The sequence below is a fragment of the Labeo rohita genome, chromosome 21 (genome assembly GCF_022985175.1).
Source record: "Labeo rohita strain BAU-BD-2019 chromosome 21, IGBB_LRoh.1.0, whole genome shotgun sequence".
Lineage (NCBI taxonomy): Eukaryota > Metazoa > Chordata > Actinopteri > Cypriniformes > Cyprinidae > Labeo > Labeo rohita.
In genome coordinates, this window is record NC_066889.1 from 16,439,360 (window position 1) to 16,459,038 (window position 19,679).

A 19,679-nucleotide genomic window follows, 5' to 3' on the forward strand; every position below is an offset into this window, starting at 1 on the left:
TTTAATGATGAATATCTGACTCTACTTTGTTTTACCTTCATTTTTGAATGAGGCGAAGCCTTCATGTTATTTATCTCTTCATTGTAGTTACTGTCTTGTGAGACAGATTTTGGTTTCTTGAATGGGCTTTTTCTGGGCTTCTTACAAATACTCCTCACCAGCTGTAAATGTTGTAATTGCGTATCCAGGGTCAACAGGCTTTACTGGAGACGAACAAAGACAGTGTCTCTGTTTAGTCAACGCTCATTACATTCAGGGTTTCTGTTAGTTACTCTGTCCCTTTGACAGCATGCCCTTGTTAATAGGTTGTGGCATTTTGGGATTCTGTTTTATTTGTGGGTGTGTTCATTTCTACTGAAAAGTTCTTCTAAAGAATAAGACATGTATTATGTAATGCATATTGATGGATGATGTGACCTCTGAGGCAATCAGAAATCCAAGAGATCCATTTTTCAATGCGTAAGAAAGCTGTTTTCTTGTAATGTGTGACTTCTGGTTCATAAGCCACTGTAGGGAAATATCGAGAAGAATAACAAAGTGCAGTAAATGGTAAAACTGTTTGCACTACAAACCAGTGCATTCATAATTAAGATAATACATTGAAATAATGTGATAAGACACACCAGTTTGCAATAGCAAACAGCAAAGCACATTTTGGGAAGATAAAAATAGCTGGATGCGGATGAGACCGAAAGCCAGACACATTAAATTTACAAATGGCCGCACCCGCTCTTATGGAAAAAATACGGTGGATATGCTGTACACCGAGGCCATGGTCAAACAGTGTCACAGATATTTAAAATCTAAAGACCGTCCAGCTGTTGTTTGTCTTGTTTTATTGTAGGCTCCATCTATTGTGCTTTGTAATGACTGAATGATTCCCATTATTGTCTCTGTCAGGTCACAACAATGGCCGTTGCCTCATGATTCCTCTTTTATGTTTGTTCCTTTTTACTTTCACAGACGTGTGTCTATTTTGTGTTCACTCATTGAGAATGACACATCATGCATTAACGTCATTTTTGCTTGCTGTGACATCATTCGATGATTAGAATCTCCTGATATTTTAGCTGTGATTCGTGAGATAATATTTAATTTTTTCATCATTATCATCAAGATTTTGTCTGATTTTATTCATGCAATACTGTGTATAATCAGTGCAACACAGTTGTAGATATAAAGCTGTGTAAATGTCTCTCCTTAGGGATCGTTCTGGTGGCCATCAACCCGTACGAACAGCTTCAGATCTATGGAGAAGAAGTTATCAATGCGTACAGCGGACAGAACATGGGGGACATGGACCCTCATATATTTGCTGTTGCAGAGGAAGCATACAAACAGATGGCCAGGTTTGTGCTCATTGTTTTTATAGTCTTACAAGATGACAGTTTAAAAAAGTAGATTAGTTTATGGTGCTATAAAATCCATTTTAATAGCTTCAAACACACCCCATCTTTTCAAAACCACATCCTCAAAACACTTCAACAAACTTAGGAGGAGAAGTCAACTTCCAGAACAACAATTTACAAATAATGTACTCACCCCCTTTCATCATTCGTAAAGAAATTGTGTTTTTTGAGGAAAACAGTTTAGGATTTTTCTCCATATAATGGACTGATATGTTGCCCTGGGTTTGAACGTCCAAAATGCAGTTAAAAACGATCCCAAATGCGGTTGTAAATGATCCCAGCCGAGGAAGAAGGGTCTTATCTTGCAAAACAATCGGTTATTTTCATTAAAAAAATACTATTTAAATACTTTTTAATCTCAAACGCTCGTCTTGTGAAGGTGATATATGATATATGAAGTTGAATGAGAAAATACGATCAGAGTTTTTCGACATACCCTAACTGTCTTGAGCTAGAATACACAGAGTTCAAGGACAGCAATGCAAGACGAGCGTTTAACATTAAAAATATATATAAATCGTATTATTTTTATGCAAATAACCAATCGTTTCGCTAGATAAGACCTTTCTTCCTCGGCTGGGATCGTTTACAACCGCATTTGGGATCGTTTGAAGCCACATTTAAACTGCATTTTGGAAGTTCAAACTCGGGGCACCATATCAGTCTATTATATGGACAAAAATCCTCAAATGTTTTCCTCAAAAAGCATAATTTCTTTACGACTGACAAAAGAAAGACATGAACAAGCTTTTCAATAAGAAGTTACTTAATGATGAAGCTGTTTGTTAAGCTTTGTTGTTTTGTAATAAATACCTCAGATGGCTCAGAAGACTTCAGATTAGTGATTTTCACTGGCTCTAAACAGGAAATGACATCATGTGCCTTGAAAGCTGTGAGTAATCTGAAAGTTCAGCTTGACTCCATAATGGATAGAGTGGGCAGATAATCACAGTGCACGCAGCATCATTCTTCGAACCTTTGTATTTACATGTGGGGTTTTTTTTGTTGCTTGAAACAAAAGACAAAGCCATTTGCACATCAGGTTTAAGCTGGGGCTAAACATCCCACGCCGAAACAACATGACTTACTAATGACTTGTGTAATGCTGAAGTTCTAAAATAAGCTTGGGCGAAGGAGGGAAAGATGAGGAAAGGCTTGCGGTCAGACTATGCATTTGATAGGTTTTACACTTGTCAGTTACACTGAATGGGCACGTCAATTATTTAAGAGTGTGTCGAAGTGGCTGCGTTTAGGTTTTCCTGAGGTAGCTCTCCTGGGACAAGTGTGTGTGTCTAGTGCATATAGACCGACCAGCAGCAACCGGTGTTGTTTAGACTGTAAGATTTTAACTGTATTTGTCCTCTAGTTTAAAGGAATAGTTTACCCAAAAAAGAAAATTCTGTCATTAATTAGGCAACCTTGCGTCGTTCCAACCCGTATGACCTTCGTTCATCTTCAGAACACAAATTGAGATATTTTTGATGAAATCAGAAAGTTTTCTGATACTGGATAGACAGCAACACAACTGAGACGTTCAAGACCCAGAAAGGTAGTAAGGACATTGATAAAATAGTCCATGTGACATCAGTGGTTCAACTGTATTATTATTATGAAGCTACAAGAACTACAAGAATAGTTTTTGTGTGCAAAGAAAAACTATATATTTTATATCAGAAGAGTTTGCATATGACATCTTTAGCTGTTGTTGTATTTAGCTACATAAATTTAAATCAGACTTTCCAATTTTGTTTATTTTTTATTTTTTCTCCATTTTTAATATACATAAATTTTCTGTTAATTATTCTGATTATTATTCAGAATTAGTTGAATCATCTTTAATCATGCTGTATATATATGTGACCCTGGACCACAAAACCAGTCATAAGGTTACATTTTTTTTTAATAAATAAGCTATTCATTGATGTATGGTTTGTTCGGATAGGACAATATTTGGCTGAGATACAACTAATTGAAAATCTGTAATCTGAGGTTGCAAAAAAATCCAAATATTGAGAAAATTGCCTTTAAAGCTGTCCAAATGAAGATCTTAGCAATGCATATTACTAATCAAAAAGTTTTTTTTTAATTTACATTAGGAAATTTACAAAATATCTTCTTGAAACTTGATTTTTTACTTAATATCCAAATAATTTAAGGCATGAAAGAAAAATGTATAATTTTGCCCCATGCAAATGTATTGTTGGCCATTGCTATAAATATACCTGTGCTACCTAAGACTGGTTTTGTTGTCCAGTGGGTCACATATGTAACATGTACATGTCATATACCTCTCAATTCTGTAAACACAGTCTTATGAGTTTGAATGTGCATTATATCGAGCATAGATTTACAATGGATTTTCCCATATATATCATCTCAGATATTAATAGGGACACTGTTGTCTTGACGCATGTAAACCTAAACTTTCTTCTGCAGAGATGAGAAGAACCAGTCGATAATCGTGAGTGGTGAGTCTGGAGCCGGTAAAACAGTTTCGGCAAAGTATGCCATGCGCTTCTTCGCCACAGTGGGAGGTTCAGCGAATGACACCAACGTCGAAGAGAAAGTACTGGCCTCCAGCCCCATTATGGAGGTATGTTAAGACATGAGAAGGGCACTACATGATGTTAATCAGTTTATTAAAAGGATAGATAGAGCATTCTGTCATTAATTACTCACCCTCATGTTGTTCCAAACCCGTAAGGCCTTCGTTCATCTTCGAAACACAAATTGAGATATTTTTGATGAAATCTAAGAGCATGGTAGTTGCGTTGCTGTCTGTACGGGGTCAAAAAGCTTTTGGATTTCATTAAAAAAAAAATTAATTTGTTTTCCAAAGATGAACGAAGGTCATATGGGTTTGGAATGACATGAGGGTAAGTAATCAATGACAGAATATTCATTTTGAGTGAACACATCTCAGACACATTTCTAGTATAGACTGTGTTCAGTCTAATAAACTAACTCCTAGTACCTCCATCGTGTGCAGCAGCTATACAGGTGCCCTCACTTCATTCATCACGCCATCCCATCGCAGCATTGCCACACTTGAGCTGCGAAATTAAACTCAAGAATCGGCAGGCCTGTTTGAACAGATAAGAGTGAAGCAGGCACTTCTGCCCTTCAGGAAGATAATCTGAGTGCCAATGAGAGTGGCCAAATCTCACAGTAAATTTAGAGAGATCATTACTGCAGAAATGAGCGTTGGTGATATAAGGGCCTCTTAGGATGCGAACCTAGAGATAGACCATCCCAATACTACAGGTGACTCACAAAATCCCAGCTCAGAGAAACAAATAATTCAAAATCACTGTATTACTCATTCTACATGATGCTGCAAACAGGATTTTAGGTTCACGCCTTCTCAATCATTTTGCAAATCCTGTTGTGAAATTCTCTCTCCACCCTTCTTATGTTCCATTGTGCATCAATCATAGTAATTTGATAACGTTCTTTTTCAGATTAAACCAACCCAAAGAGTGACTCAACCATGAAAAATAACTTTTTTTTTCCTTTTGTGCAGGCCATTGGAAATGCAAAAACCACCCGCAATGACAACAGCAGCCGCTTCGGGAAGTACATCCAGATAGGCTTCGACAGGAGATATCACATCATTGGTGCCAACATGCGAACGTATCTGCTTGAGAAGTCCAGAGTAGTATTTCAGGTCCGTCTTATGTAGGAAGGGTGAAAATTCTGTCATTAATTACTCACCCTCGTGTCGTTCCAAACCTGTAAGATCTTCGTTCATTTTCGTAACACAAATTAAGATATTTTTGATGAAATCCAAAAGCTTTCTGACCCTGCATAGACAGCAATGCAGCTACCACGTTCAAGGCCCAAAAAGGTAGTAAGGACATCGTTAAAATAGTCCATGTGACATCAGTGGTTCAGCAGTAATGTTATGAAGCTATGAGAATACGTTTCGTGCCCAAAGAAAGCAAAAATAACGACTTCATTCAACAATTTATTCTCGTTTTGTTTTTTGTGCACAAAAGAATTTGCTGTCTATGCAGGGTCAGAAAGCTCTCGGATGCCATTAAAAATATCTTAATTTGTGTTACGAAGATGAACAAAGGTCTTACGGGTTTGGAGTGACATGAGGGCGAGTAATTAATGACAAAATTGTTATTTTTGGATGGACTATCCCTTTAAGATTATATCGTAGCCCCTTGTGCTTTTCCACATGCTGAAAAACCATTTATTTTTGCAGGCTGAGGATGAGAGGAACTATCACATCTTCTACCAGCTCTGTGCTTCATCCTCTCTGCCGGAGTTTAAAGATCTTACCTTGAGTAAGTGGCCCAATGAACTTTGATTTGGTTACTTCCTGTATTTCTGAAATTCAAGTGTTTTTATTTGCCACTGACTATGGCTGGGCTGTTTGATGGTATGTACTGTTTGGTGGCAGAAATGTCTCACAAAGAGATCTTAAAATGTGGTCCTCATGACACAGAATTCATATGCACATTTTATTTAATTAAAATATGTTTTGAAATATCATTACTACTTAAACAACAGTAGCAGTCAAAAGTTTTTGAACAGTAAGATTTTTAATGTTTTTTTTTAAAGAACTCTCTTCTGCTCACCAAGCCTGCGTTTATTTGATACAGCAAAAACACTAACATTCTGAAATATTTTTTAACATAAAATAATTGTTTTAATATATAGAATTTTTCAAATAACTTTTCAATTTGAATAGATTTTCAAATGTTTGCTCCTGTGAACAAATCTAAATTTTTTAACATCATTACTCCAGTCTTCAGTGTCACATGATCCTTCAGAAATCATTCTAATATGCTGATTTGCTGTTCAAAAAACATTTTCTTATTAATATTATCAATATTTAAAACATTTAAGTACCTTTTTTCAGGATTCTTTGATGAATAGAAAGATCTAAAGATCAGCATTTATCTGAAATAAAAAGCTTTTGTAACATTATACACTATACCATTCAAAAGCTGGGTGGGGGTAAAGAAATGATAGAAATTAGTACTTTTATCTAGCGAGGATGCCTTAAATTGATCAAAAGTGATGATAAAGACATTTATAATGTTACAAAAGATAAATGCTGTTCTTCTGAACTTTCTATTCATCAAAGAAACCTGACAAAAATCTACTCAGCTGTTTTCAGCAGAATAATAATGATAACTGTTTTTGAGCAGCAAATCAGAATAGTATTATGATTTCTGAAGGATCATGAACACTGAAGACTAATGATGCTAAAAATTCAGCTTTGAAATCACAGGAATAAATTACATTTTAAAATATATTCATATACAGAACAGTTATTTTAAATAGTAAAAATATTTCAAGATTTTACTGTTTTTGTTGTACTTTGGATCAAATAAATGCAGACTTGGAGAGCATAAGAGATTTTAAAAAACATTAAAAATCTGTTCAAAAACTTGTGACTGTTAGTGTAAGTTTTTTTCTAATTAGAATATATTTTAAGATGTAATTTATTCCTGTGATGGCAGAACTTTCACCATTCTTTACTGCAGTCTTTAGTGTCACATGATCCTTCAGAAAGTATTCTAATATGCTGATTTGGTGCACAAAAAACATATAGTATTATTAGTGTTGAAAGCAGTTGCAGTTTACACAGTAATCATTTTTGTCAGGATTAATTGATGAATAGAAAGTTCAAAAGAACAGCATTTATTTAAAATACAAGTTTTTATAACTATATAAATATATGACCCTGGACCACAAAACCAGTCTTTTGTTGCACAAGTATATTTGTAGCAATAGCTAAAAACACATGGGTCAAATTTATCGATTTTTCTTTTATGTCAAAAATCATTGAGATATTAAGTAAAGATCATGTTCCATGAATATATTTTGTAAATTTCCAACCGTAAATATATCAAAACTTAATTTTTGATTAGTAATATGCATTGCCAAGAACTTCATTTGGACAACTTTAAAGGTGATTTTCTCCATAATTTTTTTTTTTTTTGCACCATCAGATTCCAAATTTTCAAATAGTTGTATCTCGGACAAATATTGTCCTATCTTAACAAACCATACATCAACAGAAAGCTTATTTCGATCTATACATCTCAATTTTGAGAAATTTACACTTATGACTGGTTTTGTGGTCCAGGGTCACATATCTTTAATGTCACTTTTGATTAATTTAATGCATCCTGTTGAATTAAATGTTTTTCCCTCCATTTAGCCAGCGCAGAGGAATTTACCTACACGTCTCTCGGTGAGAACATTTTTATTGAAGGAGTGAATGACGCTGAAGACCTTGTGAAGACAAGAGAGGCTCTTACAATGCTTGGTGAGAACTACAGCAATAAACATGACTTTAACCAAGGCTTTGCAACAAGCCATAATGAGTGTCAAGCATACATATTTATCATGGTGACACTGTGTGTGCAGGTGTGAAAGAGATCCATCAAATGAGCATCTTTAAGATAATGGCCTCTATCTTGCACCTGGGGAACGTGGGGATTGTGTCGGAGAGAGATGGAGAATCCTGCCATATCAGCGTAAGTGCACAACAAATAGTGTCTTACTGTTATGTTATTTATTTTAGCACATTAGCATTAAACTCCTGACTAACAGTTACAATCTCTTTTTGCACCTGCAGAGGGACGACACTCATTTGCATCATTTCTGTCGGCTGCTGGGTATAGAGAAGGATCAGATGGAGCACTGGCTGTGCCGCAGGAAGCTGGTGACCACCTCCGAAACCTACGTGAAGAACATGTCACACGCCCAGGCGGTCAACGCCCGAGACGCCCTGGCCAAACACATTTACGCGCATCTCTTTGACTGGATCGTAGAGCACGTCAATAAGGCCTTGCACACCTCCACCAAACAGCACTCCTTTATCGGGGTGCTGGATATCTACGGGTAATGCTTGTGATTATGAGAGGGCATGCAAGTAGAGATTTAGAAACTTAGCTCTTTGGGTTCTTTATATACAGTAGAGTAATACGTCTTGTGTTTTGACCTTCCCTTAGTAGAAACCTCATCGAGTTTTTAGAGTCAGCAGTTGCGTTTAAGGCTTTCTGACCATGGGACTAATTGCTTCCTCCAAGAGGGGAACTTATTGATCAGCATTAGAGTAAATAAGCAGGAAAGTGCCAAGCTATAGGATGCAGAGAAAAGTGTGGAAGGTGTTGAGTTTGTTTTCAGGGAAATCGGATTGATTTTGTTAATATGTCTTCACCTCCCAACAGATTTGAAACGTTCGAGATAAACAGCTTTGAGCAGTTCTGTATTAACTACGCCAATGAGAAACTACAGCAACAGTTCAACTCGGTCAGTAATAGATTTTCAATAGATCCATATGTTTAGCGTCTTTTGGATGACTCATGCTATGCAGTATTTTATATATATATATATATATATATATATATATATATATATATATACTATCTTATATGTCTTAATATATTGGATGAAATTTTATAATTCTAATAAAATATAATTGTAATTTTTTAAGGTTAAAAAAAGCGTTCATGTTATTTTAACAATAAATGTTTTTATTTGTAATATTTTTAAATATTATTGTTTAATAATTTAATAATAATAATAATAATAAGACTAATATAATAATAATAATTTTGAACAATAATTTAAAGATTTTTTACAACAGAACAGGGCATCTCATTTTTATTTTCATTTGTCTCAGTTTTATTTTAATAATATTTTTTTTTAAATATTATTGTTTTAAAAATACAACACTAATAAAAATAATAATATTTTTAAAATATTGAACAATTTAAAGATTTTTCAAAACAGAAGAACTCTGAATAGTTTTATTTTAATAATAAATGTTTTTAATTTATATATTTTTAAAATATTATTGTTTAATAATACTAATAACACTAATAATAATAGATTTAAAATACTGAACATTAGTTTATTTTAGTTTGTCTCAGTTTTATTTTAATAATAAATGTTTTTAATTTATATTTATTTTCAGATATTATTGTTTAATGATACTAACAACACTAATAATAATAATAATAATAATAATATTCATAATAATTTTAAAATATTGAACATTAATTTAAAAATATTTTACAATAGAACTCTGAACAGTGTCTCAAATTTATTTTAATTTGTCTCTGTTTTACTTTAATGGATTATGGATTATGTGTAATAGATTATAGATTTATTTAAGTAATTTTCTACTACTACTACTACTACTACTACTAATGCTGATAATATTTTTTAAATATTGAACAGTAATTTAAAGATTTTTCACAACAGAGTGTCTAAATTTTTGCAATTTTTCTCGGTTTTATATAAATGTTTTTAAAAAAATTATATTGTATATAATATATTATATATATTATACTACTGCTACTAATAATAATCAATCAAATATTGTTTTAACTGATTATCAGTTTATAGTTTTTTCATCTGCTTTCGATATAATTGTCTAATCAGTTTGTTTTTTCTTTTCAACATCTTTCAGCATCACTTTCTATCCTATTAGTCTTTTACATTTTTACTTTGAATAACAAAAGTAAGTTGTGTAATGACATCATCTTCCAGGACAATTGTGAATTTAGAATTGCATTCAGAAATACATAATCATACGATATAGAAATGCAAATGGGTATTAATTTTTACAAATTTAGAAAATGTACTGCATGACAGGAATGACCCGTGTGTTTGTGTCATGACTCTTGACTGTATTATGTATAAAATGTAATGCATTTGATGATTTTACCTAATATATACACATTATATTCCCCTCAGCATGTGTTTAAACTGGAGCAAGAAGAGTATATGAAGGAGCAGATCCCCTGGACGCTTATAGATTTCTATGATAACCAGCCATGCATTGACCTCATTGAAGCCAAACTTGGTATTCTGGACCTCCTTGATGAAGAGTGCAAGGTGAGTCGCAAGCAGAGGGCAAACAGTTGTTGAGAATACGATAACGAGAATCTGAGAGGCATGTTGTCTAAACAGGTCTCCGAACAGAGTGTCTCATTTAGTTTTAAACGCCTCTGCCTCTTTGAAGTTTTTGAGTATGAATCAGAGCAGCTTCAAAAGGGTGATCATGCTATTTCTGCCACAGGTAACCCAAATAATGTTTTCAGCTCACTGCAGTTCAAAGTATTTTTTTCTTTACCGCATCTGACAGGTGCCTAAAGGAACGGATCAAAACTGGGCGCAGAAGCTGTACAGCAAGCATTCAAACAGCGGGCATTTCGAAAAGCCCAGGATGTCCAACACGTCTTTCGTTGTGGTTCACTTTGCAGACAAGGTGGGTTCTGCTTATCGTAAGCACACTATAGGGCTCAGGATGCCTCTGGGATATTATATCATCACCAAAAGCATCTTCCTTAACTTCCTGAAACTCTTTTACAAATAGCACAGCCTTTTCACACTTAAAGCTGTAAAACATTCAGATTTTTAAAGAGATAGTTCACCCAAAAATGAAAATTACCCCATGATTTACTCATCATCAAGCCATCCTAGGTGTATATGACTTTCTGCTTTCAGATGAATATAATCAGAGTTATATTAAAAAAAAAAATCCTGGCTTTTTCAAACTTTATAATGACAGTGAATGGGTGTTGAGATTTTAAAGTCCAATAAAGTGCGTCCAACCATCTTAAAAAGTGCTCCACACAGCTGTGGGGGTTAATAAAGGCCATCTGAGGTGAATCAATGTGTTTGTATAAGAAAAGTATCCCTGTTTAAAATTTGATAAATCAAGTTTTGTTTACAGAAGCAAAGGAAAACCAGTCTACTCTTGACTTATTTTTCTTAACACATCCTTGTTTTCTGCTTCTAATTTGTGACCAGTGGTTTGTTTTGCTCTCTCCACTGCGTTTCCGCTTTCATCACTTCTCACACATATGAATGACAGTTAGCGGAAGCTAAAGATTACAGCTTATAAAGTTTTAAATATAGGTATTTTTCTTACACAAACGCATAGATTCACTTCAAAAGGCCTTTATTAACCCTCCAGAGCTGGAGCACTTTTTAAGATGGTTGGATGCACTTTTCTTGGACTACTGAATTTTAACACCCATTCACTGCTAGGGGTGTGCAATATGATGATTTTTGATCGTGGATGATAAAAATGTCTATATAAAAATATCGTAGTATTGTGCTATTCTATCAGCTGCAGTTCTGGAGCCTCCGTCTCATTATACTGTACAACGTGACATACATTCACATCAGTGTTAACTCACGGGACACTGCACTTATTCACAATCACAAAAGTACATTATTTACTTTAAAGCCTTGTCGGTTAAACATTTCATTCGCGTACTATTCCGACATGCGCTTCTCCACTGTGCGTACACCTGAAACGCGCACACATTAAAATTCTGTCGATCAGCGCCTAAATACTGAACTAAGTTATGCATCGTGTCTGATTGAATCCTGCTGCTAAATACACCTACTATACCTTAAAAATAAAGCATGGTTGGTATTCTTTGTTTTTAGTTTTTAATAACAAAGATAAAATAATGACAAAGATTTTTATCTTCACTCACTTTGGCCTAAATATCTGCTATTCTTTTTTTATTTTATACTTTGTAACCTTGAAAATCTTTGTTTTTAGTTTGGCTGTACTGCTCAGACAAATTGCAAAATAGTAAACCCAACAAAAGAATCGCAATTAAAATCGTGAAATTTCTGAAAAAAAATTGCGATATGATATTTTTGCCGTATCGCCCACCCCTATTCACTGCCATTATAAAGCTTGGAAGAGACTTTTTTTTTTTAATATAACTCTGACTGTATTCATCTGAAAGAAGAAAGTCATATACACTTGAGAATGGCTTGAGGGTGAGAAAATCATGAGGTAATTAATTTTTGGGTGAACTATCCTTTTAACCCTTAAACAGATTTAGTTTGCCTAGGCTGAACTTAACGTTCCGTTACACAGCACAAATTAATGTGTTAAAGATGATGTTCACTAATTTACAGATAATGTACTCACCCCCTTGTCATCCATAATGTTCATGTCTTTCTTTCTTCAGTCGTAAAGAAATTGTTTCTTGAGTAAACATTTCAGGAGTTTTCTCCATATAATGGACTTCTATGGTGCCCACGAGTGTGAACTTCCAAAATGCAGTTTAAATGCAGCTTCAAAGGGCTCTTAACTTTCCCAGCCAAGGAAGAAGGGTCTTATCTAGCGAAACGATCGGTTATTTTCTAAAAAAAAAAAAAATTACAATTTATGTACTTTTTAACCCCTTGTCTATCTCTGCGATGCATGAGTACTCCGTACTCCGGGTCAGTACAGTTCGGGTATGTCAAAAAACTCCCGTCTCATTTTCTTCCACTTCAAAATCATCCTACGTCGCTCTTTTACCTTTTTTTTGAAAAGGCGTTTGACCTTCTTTGCGCCTTCACTTTGTAAACACTGGGTTGGTACTTCTGCAGCGATGTAGGACGATTTTGAAGTTGGAGGAGAAAATGAGATGGGAGTTTTTCGGCCTACCCTAACTGTATCGACCCGGATTACACAGAATACGCATGCACATCAAAGAGTTAGACAAGATGAGAAAATAACCAATCGTTTCGACCCTCAACTGAGATCGTTTAGGGCCCTCTAAAGCTGCATTTAACCTGCATTTTGGAAGTTCAAACTCGCAGGCACCATAGAAGTCCACTACATGGAGAATGTTTTCCTCAAGAAACATTTTCTTTACAACTGAATAAAGAAAGACATGGATATCTTGGATGACAAGAGTAAATTATCTGTAAATTTTTGTTCTGGAAGTGAACTTCTCCTTTAATAATGTATGATGAATGCAACAAAAATAGTTGATTTGTCTCCATGCTAGTTTGGGGTCACAATAATGACGTAGCGTGTTATTTTCAGTGTGTTACTGATGAATGAGTTACACTTGTGACATTATGTCATCCCTGACAGGTTGAATATCAGTGTGACGGCTTCCTGGAGAAGAATAGAGACACTGTTTATGAGGAGCAGATCAACATCCTCAAGGCCAGTCAGGTAAGCACTGGATATCTTTGGTAAGAATGATCTGTTATGTGTTTTAAAAAATGTGAATTTTTTGGCTCACTCTAAGCCTCTGTTTATGCTTCACGCTTCCTCATGTGTGCCTGATTGAAATCACACTTTAGCTCATGTTTTGCTCTCTAGCCCGTTTAAGCAGTTAATTGACTTAAGGTTCTCAGGCAAACAGAGACCTGACCTTGTCCACACCTAGCACTGTATCACTGGGAACAGCCGGATCCATCTTAACCGTGATTTAATAGTATATCCATTGTCTTTGTCAATACTGATATCACTTGCAGTGGTTTCTTGGCAACAAAATTCACTGGAATCTGAGATAAGTTAATTTGCAGACAGCAGCACGTCGGCGTCTACAAGCTAAAGATCTTCCCTGCAGGACAGTGTTGAAATGCTGTCGAGTTTGAAATAAAACTTTCACTAGGAGTCTTGTAATGAGGTGTCCCTGTGGAAGAAGTGCAATTTAAACATCAGTTTGTCTCAAGTGATAACAGTTTTCAGCGCAGTTGTCTGAAGTTTGCCCTTGCTTTAAATATGTTTCAGTGCTGTGTTCTCTTCAGGATATCAGCAGTGCTCAGCTAGACATTTCATGCAGGGACTTCACTGTGGGGAAATAGTGAAGGCTTAGCTCATGCATATTAATTAGTTTGTACACATAATTTAACATGCTCTTTTACTGTTTTAATAAATAGTCTGTGATGTCTATGACTTAATTATTATAGTACATCTACCACTGATCAGCACTTAAAAACCAAGTATGACTGTTGCTACTACTACTACTACTTAGTGTTGCACGATATACCGGTACTTAAAAAGTATCACGATACCCTGCCTTTAAAAACGGTACGATTCCACATTTTACTAGTACCGGTACTTTAAGAATGCATTTTAATAAGAGCTGTATTTCTGCATGTCTGTGTTAGTGAATGGCGCAGATGCGCAATTTCGTTTATTACACACATACGTGTGCAATCGCGGTGTTTTCAGCCTCTGCCGCCTCAATATATGAGAACATGAACACATGAACAATCTCTAGAACTGTCCTGAGAGTCACTTCTTGAGCATTTCAGCATTTATTTTGCGGAAAACTATTGTCATATAATGAAAACCCAAAAGGTCTTTACAGCAACCCATCAAAATAAAAGTTTGGTTTAACTTGACAGTTAACTATATTACATAATGTAAATGTAGTAGTACTACTACTACTACTACTACTAATAATAAAACATATTATTAAAACAATGTTTAAGGAATATTTACCCGAAAAAAATATTTACCAGAATTTATTTACCAGAAAATTGTAAATGCGCAACATGGTATTTCTGAAAAAAATAAATAAATAGCCTATAATAAATTAATTCTTTATCAAATCGAATTATCCTTTATAAATTCATTAGACATTCTTTTAATTTATTAAAATCGATTTAAATAACGATTAAAATAGAATCCAAAATTAATGAAAAAACTGAGATTCACAAACAAAACTGAATTTGAGAAATGTATTTCATAGGGCCTTAAAAACATGTAATTTTTGTTCAACTTTTAATATATTGCTGTTAAATTCTGCAAGTTTCATGATATCAATTAATTAGACATGCTTTTTGATAAATATTTTTTTAATGTAACCATTAAAATAGAATCTAGAAAAATGAAAATAGAATTTAGGAAAAAATTTCATTTGTGTCTTTGTTTTATTGTAGTTGTCCTTTAGTTTGTTACTTGCATCTAGGTTCTTATTTTTAATAACAAAGATAAAATAACACAAAATGACTATGTCATGATATAAATTGTTGTTGTGAAATAAAATTACTATATCATGAAATACGATTTGGCTTTATCCTTTAAGCTAACTTACCAATATAGCACAGATCTCTACATACCTGTAGGCTCGGTTGTTGTTCACCATAATCTTGTGCAGTGGCACTGGCATGTGATTATTATTATTATTTGTTCTTTTTTTTAAAGGGGGGATGAAATGCTTTGTTTTAATAGATAAAATATCTATGATCTCCATTTGGATCATCTATTATTCAATTACTTTTCCTGTTGTAGTAGTATCGTGATATTTTAGTCAGGTATCATATTGAAGTCAAAATTTTGGTATCATGACAACACTACTCTGCAGCAAATGGGTACCATCAGAATGAGAGTCCAAACAGCTGATAAAATGTGATAATGATCCTCAAGCAATACATACAGCTCCAGTCCATTATTTACATCTTGTGAAGTGAAAAGCCGTGTTTTTGTAAGAAATCAATCAATCCATTTATCCAGAGGACTTTACTGGAAGCAAATGTTCACATTTAATGAGCGTTTGATGAATTAATTACAAAATCACAGCTTTTTACTTCACAAGTCATTAATGTAATGCTAAATTTCTCCAAATCTCATCTACATTTTGGATGGGGCTTTGGGGTGAACTATTTTTTAAAGCATGGAGGGCCGGTGTCCCTGCAGAGTTTAGCTCCAGCCCTGAAAAAAAAAAAAAGCAACCTGTATCCTGAAGACCTTGATTAGCTTGATTAGCTATTTCAGGTGTGTCTGATTAGGGTTGGAGCTAAACTCTGCAGGGACACCGGCCCTCCAGGATCAAGGTTCCCCACCCCGGCTTTAAAGGATTAGTTTACTTCCAGAATAAAAATGTCCTGATCATTTCTTACCCCCATGTCATCCAAGATGTTCATGTCTTTCTTTCTTTAGTTGAAAAGAAATGAAGGTTTTTGAGAAACACATTCCAGAATTTTTCTTCATATAGTGGACTTCAGTGGGAATCGAGTTGAGGGTCCAAATTGCAGTTTCAGTGCAGCTTCAAAGGGCTCTACACGATCTCAGCCAAGGAATAAGGGTCTTATCAATCGAAATGATCAGTCATTTTCTATAAAAAAAAAAAAAAAAAAATCTATACTTTTTTTTTTTTTTTTTTTTTTTTTTAAACCACAAATGCTCAGCTTGCACTAACTCGACCTCACATATTACATAATCATGCACATGTGACATAGGCGGAAGTACCGACCCAGTGTTTAGAAGGTGAATGTGCAAAGAAAGTCAAATGCCCTTTACAAAAAAGGTACAACAATGATGTTGGAGGAGAAAATGAGATGGAGTTTTTTGTTCTACCCTACCTTTTTGATACACAAAGAACTAACCGCACATGATCTTTCCAACATGATTATGTAATGCCTGAAGATGTGCATCACAGGGCTAATGCAAGATGAGCATTTGTGATTTAAAAACGATTTTTAATTTTTTTTAGAAAATGTCCAATTGTTTCGCTAGATAACATCCTTATTCAGGGTTGCCAGGTTCTCACAACAAAACCCGGCCAATTGTTACTCAAAACTAGCCCAATCACATTTCGAGGGAGTCCCCCAGTAAAAATCACATTCCGGGGGGGTAAAATACATGTTTTTTTTTTTTGTCAGGGTTCCCCTGGTACAGTTCACATTGCTGGGGCTAAATATGATGGTTGGGGTCGCTTCAAACCACAGACATGAAAAACAACCTGCGGCAACAGTCTTAAAGTAGCTCAATTCTGTGAGAAAATCACAAACTTGGCAGCACTGCCCTTATTCCTTGGCTGGGATCGTGTAGAGCCATTTGAAGCTGCATTGAAACTGCCTTCAACCCACTGGCCACCATTGAATTCCACTATATGGAGAAAAATCCTGGAATGTTTTCCTCAAAAACCTTAATTTCTTATTTTGGAAGTGAACTAATCCTTAAAAAATATACTAATTTTTTTGTCCAGTGAAATCCATTTCAGTGTTAAATTGTCATTTTTAGTTTAACTTGTAGATAGTAATTTGCATAATTTAAATGTAATTTCCCAGTACTTTTTACAGCCCTAAAACCATTGCTTTCCACACTTTTTGTATTTGTATTTAGTCTCTGGTCCAGAATCTCTGTTCATCAATGTCATCCTACAGTATCAGACTTACAGCGACGGCAGTTTAATGATGTCATCTGTATTCTGTCTTCGAGCCCTGAATCTTGGCAGGATCATGGTATTAGAGATGCATGGAAACACACTGTGTACCTGCCTTGCAGTGGATGCTTAGGGAGTGGATTTGAAAGGGCTTCCAAATGTGCTTTGAAGTGCTGCTGGAGTTGAATACAAATTTTACACTAGTCTAGCTAGAATAAAAAACATCTGGGGTTCGTATGCCTCTTATGTAAGATGCGATGCATCTGTAATATCTCTGGAAGGCTTTAAACACTCAAGAGTTCTTCATGTGACACTTATATAATCAAATATGATCAAATGTATTCATATTCTTGTCTCTACAGTATATTTTCTTACTTACTTTCCTGAAAATGTTCTATGTGTTTTGTACAGTTCCAGTTGGTTGCAGATCTCTTTCATGATGGCAAAGATGCTGGTCCTGCCTCAGTCACCAGCAAGACCTCCAAGATCAACGTCCGGGCTGCCAAACCAGTTCCAAAAGGCCATAACCGTGAGCACAGGAAAAGTGTGGGCACCCAGGTAAAGCTTGACAGTGGATCCACTTACGCTTTGTTTATTATGAGCTGCTTAACATGATGAAATTAAAACTTTTTTCTTTTCACAGTTCAGGAACTCTCTACACCTTCTGATGGAAACGCTGAACGCTACCACCCCTCATTATGTGCGCTGCATTAAACCCAATGATTTTAAAGAATCATTTGTGTAAGTTTGGTCTTTTTGTCTCGGTGTCATCCATCCATTAGCTTATCTAGATTATCTTGTCTATAAATAGAGGTATAGCAAATTCATTTAAACTGCCAGAGAACATTAGAGTCATGCTGGTACAGAGACATTCGGTCGACCTCAAATGCACCGTATGTTTCCTCCAACAATCAGACATCAAAGCTCCTCTGAGAATTAGCCGATAAGGTTATATAAAATATAATTAAACCTAGTTTTTAAAGATCAAAATCAGTAGAAGAGGCTCCCATCTCCCATTTAAAACTCCAAAAATAATTTTTCCAAGAAATGTTTGAGGTGAATGAAAACCTTATATAACATCGACCAGTCTATTCCAAATACTATGATAAATGTATTTATTATTATTATTATTTTTCTTGTGCATTTTGCATTTCTGAGAAAGGTTAGGGTCTTGTTTTGCTCTGTTTGTGTCCTCTGCAAATTCTGAGCACAAAAGCCCCTTCAAGGATGTTAAATTGAGAGGGTTTTGTCAGTCACATGCTCTTAAGGTTGTGAACACACAGTCACAGAGTTCTGAGTCAGATAGCCTCCAGTCCCTGAGCGGACTGCAGTCTCCCAATGCCTCTCTCACGGGAGATGTGCTCTATGCTCAAAAGAAAGATCCGGTAGGTCTAGATAATGCCCCAAATCTCTTGTGGTTTGACATGCTCATTTTTTTGTACCCAGATGTTCCTCGTTTGGGATATTTTTTTGTTGATTTTTGTGAAGATTCTTCACTCTTTGAGTGACTCTTTGGCTTTTGCTTTTTGTAGGTTTGATTCTAGAAGAGCTGTTCAGCAACTGCGAGCATGTGGAGTTCTCGAGACCATCCGCATCAGTGCCGCCGGATATCCATCCAGGTAATGGATCTACAGATTCCTTTATAGGGCTTCAGGGCAGGGTAGACAAAGAGCTGGTGTCTTATACTTTCAAGCAAGACATTAGACAGGAGGATCATTGGATATTGCATAATTATGGAAATCAAACCACAAGTACGAGTTAATTCTATATATGTTTTTTTTATTCTCTCATCACATCTGATGTCATTGCTTAGGTGGACCTATCCAGATTTCTTCAGCAGATATCGAGTGCTTATGACAAAGAAGGACATGACCATTGGGGATAAGAAGCAGGTTTGTAAGAACCTGCTGGAGACCTTGATCAAGGTAAGACTGCCATGGCTAAAAATGACTTAAATGTGAGCTGTGTGCATAGTGCTCGGTATTGTGGTAATACCATCTTTGTCTGGACATTTACCACAGTATTTTTGAAGTACCTTGTACATTTATTACTGTCAAAACAGATCAAAACAGCTGAAAACATATTGAAATTAGAAACTAAAATATTTTGTAAATATACAAAACATGCACATACACATCAGAAGTTTGAAGTTTGTAAGCTTTTCTTTTTTTTTTTGAGAAATAAAAATGTTATTTATCAAGGATGCAATACATTGATCGAAAGTAAAGATATTATATATTTCTGTTTCAAATAAATACTGTTCTTTTGATTTTTTTTTTTTTTTTTTTTTTTCATCAAAAAATCCTAAAGTTACCACAAAAATGTTAATTAGCGCCACTGTTTTTCAACATTGATAATAATA

At 35.0% G+C, this 19,679-nt stretch overlaps 1 protein-coding gene across 1 annotated transcript in view; it reads left to right on the plus strand.

Annotated features, from left to right (window-relative positions):
- myo5b (myosin VB) overlaps positions 1-19,679 on the plus strand; it is a 66,508-nt gene that overhangs the window by 22,833 nt on the left and 23,996 nt on the right. The window contains exons 4-18 of the mRNA XM_051093357.1: positions 1,205-1,349; positions 3,846-4,002; positions 4,933-5,076; positions 5,623-5,704; positions 7,594-7,701; positions 7,803-7,912; positions 8,014-8,279; positions 8,609-8,690; positions 10,143-10,283; positions 10,534-10,656; positions 13,288-13,371; positions 17,729-17,875; positions 17,961-18,058; positions 18,850-18,936; positions 19,131-19,242. Coding sequence (XP_050949314.1) covers positions 1,205-1,349; positions 3,846-4,002; positions 4,933-5,076; positions 5,623-5,704; positions 7,594-7,701; positions 7,803-7,912; positions 8,014-8,279; positions 8,609-8,690; positions 10,143-10,283; positions 10,534-10,656; positions 13,288-13,371; positions 17,729-17,875; positions 17,961-18,058; positions 18,850-18,936; positions 19,131-19,242 — 1,886 coding nt within the window. The remainder of the gene's footprint in view (positions 1-1,204; positions 1,350-3,845; positions 4,003-4,932; positions 5,077-5,622; positions 5,705-7,593; positions 7,702-7,802; positions 7,913-8,013; positions 8,280-8,608; positions 8,691-10,142; positions 10,284-10,533; positions 10,657-13,287; positions 13,372-17,728; positions 17,876-17,960; positions 18,059-18,849; positions 18,937-19,130; positions 19,243-19,679) is intronic.